The sequence below is a fragment of the Rhinopithecus roxellana genome, chromosome 11, assembly GCF_007565055.1.
Source record: "Rhinopithecus roxellana isolate Shanxi Qingling chromosome 11, ASM756505v1, whole genome shotgun sequence".
In the NCBI taxonomy this organism is placed as follows: Eukaryota; Metazoa; Chordata; class Mammalia; order Primates; family Cercopithecidae; genus Rhinopithecus; species Rhinopithecus roxellana.
In genome coordinates, this window is record NC_044559.1 from 36,163,097 (window position 1) to 36,176,096 (window position 13,000).

At 34.5% G+C, this 13,000-nt stretch overlaps 1 protein-coding gene across 1 annotated transcript in view; it reads left to right on the plus strand.

The window, feature by feature from the left end:
- ATRNL1 (attractin like 1) overlaps positions 1-13,000 on the plus strand; it is an 845,855-nt gene that overhangs the window by 17,282 nt on the left and 815,573 nt on the right. The window contains exons 2-3 of the mRNA XM_030941431.1: positions 9,065-9,148; positions 10,589-10,702. Coding sequence (XP_030797291.1) covers positions 9,065-9,148; positions 10,589-10,702 — 198 coding nt within the window. The remainder of the gene's footprint in view (positions 1-9,064; positions 9,149-10,588; positions 10,703-13,000) is intronic.

The following is a 13,000-nucleotide window of genomic DNA, read 5'->3' on the forward strand; positions in this document are numbered from 1 at the left end:
CATTAGATAGTAGATTAATTTGAAAATAATGATTACCATGTGCAAGAGAAGTACTCCATGATTAAAAAATGTTCGAGTTTTATAGTTATCTCAGTAGCTTAAGGGAATGTTGAGGAAAAATGTATTAATGAGCTGGAATCTTATTTGGAAATATCCTAGTTAGAATTATAGAGCTCAGAATCAGCTGATGTTTTAGTCCATTTGTATTGCTATGAAGGAATACTTGAGGCTGGATACTGGATCATGTTTAAAGAAAAGAGATTCGTTTGGCTCATGATTCCTCAGCATGTACAAGAAGTATGGCACCGGCATCTGCTTGTATTGCAGGGCTGAGGCTGTGTCTACTCATGGCAGAAAGCAAATGGGAACTGGTGTCTGCAGAGATCATATGGCAGGAGAGGAAGCAAGGGGTGGGAGGGGCCAGGCTCTTTTTAATAACCAACTCTCTCAGGAACTAATAGAGTGAGAGCTCACTCTTTACTGTGAAGATGGCACCAAGCCATTCATGAAGGATCTGCCTGCATGATTCAAACACTTCTGGGTAGGCCTCACCTCTGACATTGGGGATCAAATTTCAGTGTAAGGTTTGGAGGATTCATGTATTCAAACCATAGCAGTTGAGAATTAGGCCTCAAAATCAGATAGATAATGGTTAAAATGTCAGCTATATCAATACTGAATTGGAGAACATGATTTTCTTGTGTGGCCATAATGGGCTAATACTTCACCTCAAAATTAAATTATCCACTCATTTATGGGCCAAGTTAGGCAACTGCTGGTCTGTATTGCAGGTAGGACAACAGTAGTGGAAGATAGTAGTCAGAATGCATTTCCTGTGCCTAGAATAGTCTGAATGACTCTTCAGTGAATGATCTGATAAAGAAGTTAGGAAAAACAGTCCCATTTACAGTAGCATCAAAACAAACAAACAGACAAAACCTTACGTTAAGTTTAACCAAAGAGGTAAAAGATCTATATGTAGAAAACTAGAAAACATTAGTGAAAGAAATTGAAGATGACACAAATAGACACTTTGTGTATTCATGAAGTGAAAGAATATTGTTAAAATGTCCACATTACCCAAAGTGATACACAGATTCTATGCAATCCTATCAAAATAGAAATAGAAAATAAATCCTATAATTTGTTTGAAACCACAAAAGACCCCAAATAGCTAAAGCAGTGTTGAGCAAAAATAACAAAGCTAGAGGCATTACACTACCTGATTTGCCTTTAAAAAGTTAATGGAAAATGTGTATTATGAAAAATCTGCATGGATTTCAAATTTTTTTTTGCACCAAAATAAACTCATACCAAATTGTTGTAACAATGGGATCAAGTTTGAGACACTAAGGAGGATAAGACATTGGTTTGAAAAGAGCCCCTGTCAGAGCAACATAAATTCTGCTAAAAGTGAAGCGAGAGCAAACATCAAATTTATGGTGAAGCTTGGGTGGAAGAAGGTGAAATTATTGATGCTTTGTGAAAAGTTTATGAGGACAGTGCCCAAAAGAAATCAGCAGTTTACAGATGGGTAACTCATTTTAAGAAGGGATGATATGATGTTGAAGATGAAGCCTGCAGCAGCAGACTATTCACATCAGTTTGTGAGGAAAAAATCATCTTGTTCATTCTCTAATTGAAGAGGACTGATGTTTGACAGCAGAAACAATAGCCAACACCGTAGACATCTCAATTAATTCAACTTAATTCTGAATGCAAATTAAAGTTGACCAAACTTTCTACTCTATGGGTGCCAAAACCACTTGGACCAGATTAGTTACAGATAAGAGCAGAGGTTTTAGTGGAAATTATAAACAAGTGGGATCAAGATCCTGAAGTATTTCTTTGAAGAATTGTAATAGGTGAAACATGACTTTACCACTACAATTCTGAAGACAAAGCACAATCAAAGCAATGGCTACCAGGAGGTACAAGGGGTTCAATCAAAGCAAAAGTAGACTTGGCCCCATGATTGTGGTTTGGCTGTGTCCCCACCCAAATCTCATCTTGAATTCCCACGTGTTGTGGGAGGGATCTGGTGGGAGGTAATTGAATCATGGGGCCAAGTCTTTCCCATGTTGTTCTCATGATAGTGAATAAGTCTCATGAGATCTGATGGTTTTATAAAGTGGAGTTCCCCTGCACAAGCTCTCTCTGCCTGCTGCCATCCATGTAAGACATGACTTGCTTATCCTTGCCTTCCACCATGATTGTGAGTCCTCCCCAGCCATGTGTAACTGTAAGTCCATTAAACCTCTTTCTTTTGTAAATTCCCCAGTCTCGGGTATGTCTTTATCAGCAGCATGAAAATGGACGCTAATACACTAATCTTAAAATGTTTTCTCAGGGCACCTGTTTTTCTTCAGTTAATAATGTAAACAAGACTGGATTGACATGGTTAAATTCACAGGACCTTCAGCTCCTTAGGGATGGACTAAATGGTATCATTGCTTACAAAAGCTCATTGACTTTGATGGAACTTATGTTGAGAAATAAAGTTTATATTTTTTATTTTTATCTGTTTATTTTTTTCATGAACTTTTAAAGTCATCTCATAGTTATTAAAACGGCGTGATACCTACATAAAAACAGACAAATTGTCCAATGGAACAGGATAGAGAGCCCAGAAATAAATTCATACATCTACAGTCCACTGATTTTCAGCAGAGGTTCGAGGAATACACATTGGGGAAAGGACAGTCTTGTCAATAAATGATTCTAAAAAACTAGGTATCCAAATGTACAAGAATGAAATTGAACCCTTATCCCTTATACAAGAATCAACTCAAAATGGATTAAAGATTTAAATGGAAGATCTGAAACTAAAACTACTAGAAGGAAGTATAGGGGAAAACCTATTACTTTGGTCTGAGCAATGACTTCTTGCATGATTCCAAAAGCACAGGCAGCAAAAGCAAAAATAGACAAAGGGTATTGAATCAAAAAACTTCTATACACCACAGGAAATAACAGAGTGAAGAGACAACCCACACATTGAGAGAAAATATTTGCAAATCATACATCAGATAAGGGACTCATACCCAAGACATAAAAGGAACTCAAATCAATAGCAAGAAAACAAATTATCCTATTTAAACATGGGCAAAGAATCTGAATAGACATTTTTCAAAAGAAAACATACAAAAGGCCAACACATATATGAAAAAATGCTCAACATTATTGATCATCAGGGAAATGCAGATCAAAACCACAATGGGATGTCATCTCATACCTCTTAAAATGGCTCTTATAAAAAAGATGAAAGATAACAAGTGTTGGTGAGGATATGGCAAAAAGGGAACTCTTGTACACTGTTGGCAGGAAGTAAATTAGTACAACCATTTTGAAAAACAGTATGGAGGTTCGCCAAAAAACTGAAAATAGAATTACCATATGATCCAGCAGTCTGGGTATATATCCAAAGGAATTGAAATCAGTATATTGGAGAGATGTTTGCGTTCACATGTTCATTGCAGCATTATTCATAATAGCCAATATTGGGAAACAACCTAAGTGCCCACCAAGGGATCAATGGATTAAAAAAAGAGGTATATATACATAATGAAATAGTATTCAGCCTATAAAGGGACAAAATCCTGTCATTTGTGACAACATAAATGAAACTAGAGGCCATTAGGCTATGCAAAATAAGCTAGGCTTAGAAAGACAATTATCACCTGATCTGACTTAAATGTGGAATCCGAAAATTTGAATCAATCGAAGTAGAGAGTAGAATGGTGGTTACCAGAAGCTGCGGGTGGTGGTCGGTTGGGCAGGGAAAGGAACAATATTGGTCAAAGGGTGCAGAGTTTCAATTAGGAAGAATAAGTATTCTATTATTCTGTTGTTCTATTGTACAATGAAATGACTAATGTTACTAATTATGCATTGTATATTTCATGTACTACATTGCTAATAGAGTGGATTTTAAAGATTTTTACTGCAAAAATGTATGTGAGGTGATGGGTATGTTAATTAGCTTGATCTGCTCAATCTGCAATGTATACATGTATTGAAGCATCACATTTTACCCCATGAATATATACAATTATTATTTGTCAATAAAGATGAAATAAAAAATAAAAAGGAATTAATAAGCTGATAAATAGTATCTTAACTAGAAAGCCTGTTTTAAAAAAGATTTTTGTGTGAAAAAGGCTTACGAAAGCCGCCCTGCATAAAGACTATCCCTGAGTGGATCTGACTATTCCTTGTAGGCTGGTTATGCCAGGACTAAACCTATATTCTGTGATAAACAGGATTTATTGTTTCAGAGATTTTGTAATATTAAAACTGTCACGCTTTCTTATTTTTATAATGTGTCAAATTATATATCCATAGTCAGGATAGACAACAACATCCCACTAGATTTAATTTTAGTACTGTCTAATATTTGTGCTGGTTTTCCTGCATTTATTAATGGCAAACCTTGTGTTATAAACAGCCCAGCATGCTTTTAATTAAGGACTCTGCATTAGGCACTTTCAGCTAGAAAGAAATATTGACAAGGCATATGGATATGTGGCAGGCATCTAGACAAGTGATTGGCAAACTTTTTCTGTAAAGGGCCAGATAGTAGATATTTTAGGCTTTGTTGGCCAGATGGTCTCTGTTGCCAATACTAAACTCTGTCCTTGTAGTGTGTTAGCAATCTTAGATAATATTTAAACAAACTAGTGTAGTTGTGTTCCAATACAACTTCATTTACACAAACAGACAGTAGGCTAGTAGTTTATGTAGTACTGATCTAGATGAATAAGTCAATATGGTTCTCAGTTCAAGAGGAATGATAGAAAGTTTTAAAACAGTTGTTTGAAACTTAGAATACATTTTAGAAATAATATTAGAAATAGTAGTTATGTAAGAGCCTGTTCTACTTTTTGTAGGGGCTTGAACTATGTGCTGCCTAATTTCTGGAGAGCGCCACACAATTGGAATGTAAGGGTATTAGGAGTAAGAAGTAAAAAAAGTTAATAGAAAACTAGGTGTTTATGGTTAGAGTATGTATGGTCCTGGAGTGCAAGACCTCTGAATTTTAGAAGGACAGTTCTAGATTGTGAAGAGGTCCAATGTATGTAATGGGAATGCTTTGCCCAAGTGGCATGCAGGTGAAGGTTCTTGGAGTTTAAGAAGAGATCATGAAACTGCAGAAGGAGAATTGTTCTTTATTACAGAAGTTGCAGGAGATTTTCCCCTTTACACATATCTTTTGGTGGTGAGAAGGAATTTTCCATTTATCTTGATTGGTGACATCCTCCCATGCTTCCAGTGGACTGGAATTGGCAAAGAGGAAACCTTTTTATAGTAAGTGGAGGAAAAGGTCGGCTCTTGGTAGGATCTTTAGTGCTAAGGATGAGGAATTCGGGGATTGTGGTGAGTGGTTTCCTTTTAAGTTTGGGAAATTGTACTACTGAAGTTGAATAGGACGGGACAGGGAGTGTAGTTTTCAGGTACTCCTATTGTTTAGCTTAGGTGGGGAGGCATAACAGTTCCTTCACATCACTTCTTAAAGAGGGAGATAAGGATTACTGTGGTAACTCCTACAATATATGTTTCTTTGGAGGAGGGGGGATATGTATTTTTAATTTTTGTGGGTACAGAGTAGGTGTATATGTTTATGGGGTATGTGGGATATTTTGATACAGTCATGCAACGCATAATGATCACATCATGGAAGATAGGGTATTTATCTCAAGCATTTATCCTTTGTGTTACAAATAATCCAATTATACTATCAGTTATTTTAAAATGTACGATTAAATTATTATTGACTATAGTCATCCTGTTGAGCTTTCAAATACTAGTCTTATTCATTCATTCATTCTATTTTTTTGTACCCCTTAACCATCCCTACCTCCTCCTCACTTTACCACTACCCTTCCCAGCCTGTGACAATCATCTTCCTACTGTGTATCTCCATGGATTCGATTGTTTCGCTTTTAGATCCCACAAATCAGTGAGAACATACAATGTTTTTCTTTCTGTGCCTGGCTTATTTCACGAAAGATAATGACATCCAGTTCCATCCATTTTGTTGCAAATGACTGAATCACACTATTTTTATGACTGAATAGTAATTCATTGTGTATATGTACCACATTTCTTTATCTGTTCATCTGTTGATGGACCCATCCATCTTGACTTTGGAAGTCAAGATTGCTTCCAAATCTTGACTATTGTGAACAGAGCTACAACAAACATGGGAGTGCAGATATTTCAGTATATTGATTTCCTTTCTTTTGAGTATATACCCAAAAGTGGATTGCTGAATTGTATGTTAGCTACATTTTTACTTTTATGAGGAACCTCCAAAGTATTCTCCATAGTGGTTGTACTAATTTACATTCCCACCAACAGTATAAGAGGGTTCCCTTTTCTCCATATCCTCGCCAGCATTTCTTTGTTTTTTTTCTTTTTCTTTTTTTTTTTTTTTTTTGAGACGGAGTCTTGCTCTGTCGCCTGGGCTGGAATGCAGTGGCCGGATCTCAGCTCACTGCAAGCTCCGCCTCCCGGGTTTATGCCATTCTCCTGCCTCAGCCTCCGGAGTAGCTGGGACTACAGGCGCCTGCCACCTCGCCCGGCTAGTTTTTTGTATTTTTTAGTAGAGACGGGGGTTTCATCGTGTTAGCCAGGATGGTCTCGATCTCCTGACGTTGTGATCCGCCCATCTCGGCCTCCCAAAGTGCTGGGATTACAGGCTTGAGCCACCGCGCCCGGCTGCCAGCATTTCTTATTACCCGTCTTTTGGATATAAGCCATTTTAACTGGGGTCAGATGATATCTCATTGTAGTGTTGCTTTTCATTTCTGTGATGATCAGTAATGTTGAGCACCTTTTCATACACGTGTTTGAAATTTGTATGTCTTCTTTTGAGAAATGTCTATTCAAACCTTTAGACCATTTTTAAAATTGGATTGTTGGGTTTTTTTTCCTGTTGAGTTGTTTTGAGCACCCTATATATTCTGGTTATTAATCCTTTGTCAGATGGATAGTTTGTAAATATTTTCTTCCATTCCGTGGGTTGTCTCTTCATGTTGCTGTTTCCTTTGCTGTACAGAAGCTTTTTAACTTGATGTGATCCCATTTGTCCATTTTTGCTTTGGTTGTCTGTGCTTGTGGGTTATTCCTCAAGAAATCTTTGCCCAGTCCAATATCCTGGAGAGTTTCCTCAGTGTTTTCTTGTCGTAGTTTCATATGCTTAATTGTCTTTTATTATGCTAGACATTTTATTTCAAAATTACTGATAGAAATAATTTGAGGCTCAGGATAATGCTATCTTTCTTTAGAGAGTATCATGTATCTTCTGTTAGGATACTTGGCATATTGGCAGTTCTAGCAGCACCATAAGCCAATTTTAAGACTTGGGAGTTTTCTGTTGCTCAGATGACTCATAGCTAACCTATAGTTGAGGTAAAGGCTGGTTAACTTCTGGTATACCATTTTTTAATAGCAAGTCATTATGTCCCAAGTCAAAGTGCCCTGTTGTTTCTTTGAGCCCCTATGTTTTGTGGGTTGTTGCTTCCAACTTTTGTCCTCTTCTCTCCTTGAGGCTACCAAGTGCACTCTCAACCTTTTGGCAGTCTCTTGTAAATAAGCAAATCTCTCAGAACAAAAGCATCTCTGAATGCCTGCCTCCTCTTAAAGAATTTGCAACTTCTGGATCTTGGCTTCGTACATTTTATCATTTTGTTACTTGTAAGATTTTAAAATTGTCCTTTAACTTTTTAAGTTGTCTTCAGTGGAGAGTTTTTCTGAATTCCTGCACTTGGTATTAATATTATTGGAAGTGAAAAATCAGGGCAAGTTATTTAACTTGTTACTTAAAATGTGCTTCAGACTTCTCATCTATAATATGGAGTTATTAATTACTTACTATCTTATAGGGTTTTTGAGATTCTTAAATGGGACAACACATTGTGTGTTTATAGCGGTACCTGACATGTAGAAAATGCTCGTTGTTATTACATTTATTTGAGAATATAGGAATTTGTTTGTTGCTCCTCAAAGATTTTCTAAGCATCAATTAGCTACTTTATTACTGAAGTAATTTGCAGGGATTATGAAAGACTTGCAGATGACATTAACATTGACTGACATTTCTGTCAACACTGCTTTAGGTAAATTAAAGTTTTTCCCCCCTAATGTATTTAAGGCTCTATACTATAAGGCACATTTAATTTTATCTAAAAGTTGATAATGGCCCTGATATATATGTGTGTGTGTGTATGTATGTTTATGTGAATATGTAAAAACTGATTAGTTGTGATGTGTGTGTATATGCATATATAAGTATAGTATATAAATGTTAAATGGGAAGACATTTTAATTGCTTAAAATATGGTCTCTTGATAAAATAATTGGGCTGGAAGTAAGAAAAACAAAATGAAATAGAATTGAGATTTTTGTTTTAAATATTTTTAATTTCTGAAAATAGAGAGTTTTTCCAAATATCTTTTTCTTTTTATGCATAAAATAGAAGATACAATTTTTTTATTTGTCCTGTTTTAAAAATTGAGTTATTGGACTAGATGTAACGTAGACAGGAGAAAATTATAATAAAAAATATATTTATAGCAGAACTCTTTTTAAAGTTTGGTGACACCTATTTTAGCAATACCAGTGCATGAAGAAAAATATAGCTTACATAGTAATTCCCCAAAGTGGAACATATGTATACTGTTTCTCTATTCTGTAGATTTGTGTTTGATCTTCTTTCTTCTGCCTCAACCTAATTTTTGTGCAGATGAAGTTTAACTTATTCTATTTTGCATCAACATTGAATCCTTCAGTACCATGTTCAGTCTTTCATGTCTTTTTTCGCTTCGTAAATTGAAATGGTCATGATATATTAAAGTTTAAAGAAATCCAAAATAAGTATCTTTTGAGATGCAGAGAAAAATACAGCACTTTGAAATTTTCCAAAGTTGTAAATAAATCCTCCTTTTTGAAAATTGTTATGTCCCGTTCCTTTGGCTTAATGACTTTTAAATTTTCTTATCCTGCTATCTGTCTTACAGTTAGTTTAAGGTAATTATTTTCATTATTTTGTTTTCTCTTCCAGGTTAACAGAACCTTCTGGATATTTAACAGATGGCCCAATTAACTATAAATATAAAACTAAATGTACATGGCTCATTGAAGGCTAGTAAGTATATAGTCTGGGTCAAATTAATGTATTTTATTCTTAAATGATAAAGGTGATCATATTAATGTCAAAGCATTAAAATATAATTACTTTGTCATTTAGTTTATTTGTTTATTATTAGATAACATTTACAACTTCTAGACATCACATTTAATGTAAATTACACTACCTCTTCACTTGTGACAATAGTTTAATTTTTATATATATTTTGTTTTTGAGTTATGCTACTATGGTATTAAATTCAGTAGGCATTTTTTGGGTTTATTTTGAACATCTTGTTATGAAATTTGAAGACTTCATAGAAATTATAAAAATATTTCATCCTGAGCTATGCTATTCATATAATTTAGCATTTTAGTTCTAAGAGTAGTTTTAAAAGAACATTTTGTAGAAGAGAGAGTTAATTATTCATTTAGAGGTATTTTCAGTAATTAGGGCTTGAAACAGAATCTATCTAAGTGTATTGTGAGTGGAGCATAAAAGAATAGATATGAATTATTTTGAACTGTTTTATAATTTCTAAAGAGTATATTTGGAAAATTTTTTATTTAAAATTTTCTAACTTAAACGCTGTTCATTCTCTGCTGTGCACCTATGGTTACATTTTATTTGTCAACATTATATCACATTGACAATTTTGATTAAAATTTAAATACTTTTTTAGTGCCTCCATTTAAGGGTTCTGTAAAAATAAGAATAGTGGCTTCTTGAGTGTTGATTTTTAAAAATCAACTTTGTTTAAGTACCATCTGCATACAACAAAATGCACCCATTTTAAGTGTACAGTTCCACAAGGTTTCAGTGATGTATACAGTTCTATGTAATCTCTACCTTAAATCAAGACATGGAAGTTTTTTTTTTTTTTTTTTTTGAGACAGAGTCTCACTCTGTTACCCAAGCTGGAGTGCAGGATTGTGATCTCGGCTCACTGCAGCCTCTGCCTCCTGAGTTCAAACAGTTCTCCTGCCTCAGCCTCCCGAGTAGCTGGGACTTCTGGCATGTGCTGCCATGCCCAGCTAATTTTTGTATTTTCAGTAGAGACAGGTTTACCATGTTGGCCAGGATGGTCTTGATCTCCTGACCTCGTGATCCACCTGCGTCGGCCTCCCAAAGTGCTGGGATTACAGGCAAGAGCCACCGCGCTTGGCTGAACATTTTTTATTGACTACATTTTAAGAAAATAATGATACATACATATGTCCTGTTAATAGATTTTGAAAGTTACATTTTATTTGTACAAATTAGATATGATGGCTTATCAATCTTTCACCCTGATGATATAAGGATTTATAGCAAAATTATCTATAAACAGATTTCTAATAAAATAGCCTATCTAAAGTTTCTTCACTCTGTGCTTTGTATCTTATATAATAAATATGTGTTTATTCACTCTGTGCTTTGTATATTTTAATTTTAAAAATATTTCATATTCATTTTCAGTCCAAATGCAGTGTTAAGATTAAGATTCAATCATTTTGCTACAGAATGTAGCTGGGATCATATGTATGTTTATGATGGAGATTCAATATATGCACCTTTAATAGCTGTACTTAGGTGAGTAATTATATATAATCAGTTGCAGAAAAGTGACTGTATAATTCCTTAACTTTAAACATATATTGATATGTACTGCAAAATAAATTTAGGAAAGGTATTGATAGTTACATTTCACAGATGATTATAATACTTTGTTATTTGCTGTAACTGTCAATTTAGGTAATAATTATGTAAATATTGATATAACAGATAAGTACTATATTGGAAATATAGATTTCTTTCTAAATATTTTTTATTCTCATTGTATTTAGTTTATTCTTTTAAAGTGGATTGAATATGTTTTTAGAACTATCTATTTGGATATATTAGAGTGAATTCTAGCTGACGAATGAATAGACAAGTTTTTTTTTATAGTTGTTTATTTTAGTGAAATGGTAAAATTTAAAATTCTGCTTCAAAGAGTTAAGTTATGCTTTGTGCAATGGTTAATAAAGATGGAGTTTCTATCAATTCTCAAAATATGAGAATTTTGTTTGCTTCAAAATATTTTATTGTTAGTAGTATGGCAGATTATTAATTTTAAAATTATAGCATTGTATCAATTTAAAAATCTTATGTATGTTTACATTATTATAAAAAATTCATGAATAGGAGAAAACAGACACAGAAAACATTATGAACATGTAGTATAGATTTTGTATACAATTTAACATGATTGTTGATAAGTTACTCATATTATTTACTTCTGCTATTTATACAATATCTCTTATATGTTCTGTCGTTGTTGAAAATTTAAGTATGGATAAAAGCTTATTGGTCCCTTCAAAATTTTTTCTTTCCAATTTTTCTTTTTACTTTTCATGTGGCAAATGTTCTATTTCATTCCATTCTAATACGTTTTGTTTTGTTCTGTTTTATCAGGAATGTGAATTACTATTTTGGACAAAAATGTAAGGACTTGTATTTCCTTAGGAGCTTAGGTACTTACTCTGTGATACTGCTATTGCTTAAAATTTTGAGTTGTTTGAACATTAGAAAAGGGATAGCCATAAGCAGTCCTTCATCTAAGGACAATAGAGAGAAAATAGAGTGGAGCCTTGCAAATAATTTGGTTGTAAGACAATTTATTGTAACAATTAAATTTGATCCTCAGTTCATACATTTATTTTTAGCAATTTAAACATCACTTTGCTATCTTAACTCTATTTTTATGATACCGTTGGCTGACCATCATTTAGGTGTGTGCCTGTTCATTTGTTTATCTAGTAATTCTAATTACTTTGTATTAATACTCATCCATTAGCATTCTTACCAACACTTTCTTGTTACTAAAGGAAGATAATTAGCAGGTGGGATTTAGTATATGGCTGTGAAGATGGAATTAGTGATTTCTCATTAGCAAGTGTTCTTGTTAACCCTCCTAAGGGAAATGGAAAACTCATGTTTATTGATATTGAATATCCACTTGATGTTAAGCACTAGGCTAGGCAGTTTAAATGTCATCTAATCCTCACAAAGATCGTGTTGGGGAAGTACTCAGTACTATTATCCCCATTTTACAGTTGAGAAAATTGACATTCAGAGAAGTTATTTGCTTCTAATAGATGGTAGAGCTAGGATTAGGACTTGAATTTCAATCTCCTGATTTAAAAGCGTATGTTGTTTGTACTTCATCTTGCTAAGAATTCAGAATCTAATATGTTTGAATTATTTCAATTGTATAAGTATTTATTACTCAACACTTAATTCCAGAGACTGTCACAGGCTTAGAGTACATAGTAAGGAAGAAGGCATAGCTATTGCAGTGACTTTAGATACCAACTACCTGCAGTTGGGCTAGAACAGATTTCCAGGTTAAGAGCACAGTCCACTACAACAAGGGTCTCCTCTCCACCCCAGATCCCCTTACCAGTCCTTGGCCTGTTAGGAACTGGGCTACACAGTAGGAAGTGAGTGGTGGGCAAGTGAGCAAAGCTTCATCTTTATTTACAGCTGCCCTCATTGCTTGCATTACTGCCTGAGCTCCGCCTCCTGTCAGATCAGCGGCGGCATCAGATTCTCGTAGGAGTACAGGCCCTATTGTGAACTGTGCATGTGAGGGATCTAGGTTGCTCATTTCTTGTGAGGATCTAATGCCTGATGATCTGTCACTGTCTCCCATCACCCCCAGATGGGATCATCTAGTTGCAGGAAATCAAGCTCAGGGCTTCCACTGATTCTACATTATGGTGGGTTGTATAATTATTTCATTACATATTACAATGTAATAATAATAGAAATAAAGTACATAATAAACGTAATGTGCTTGAATCATCCCAAAATCGTCCTCCCCCTGGTCTGTGGAAATTTTGTCTT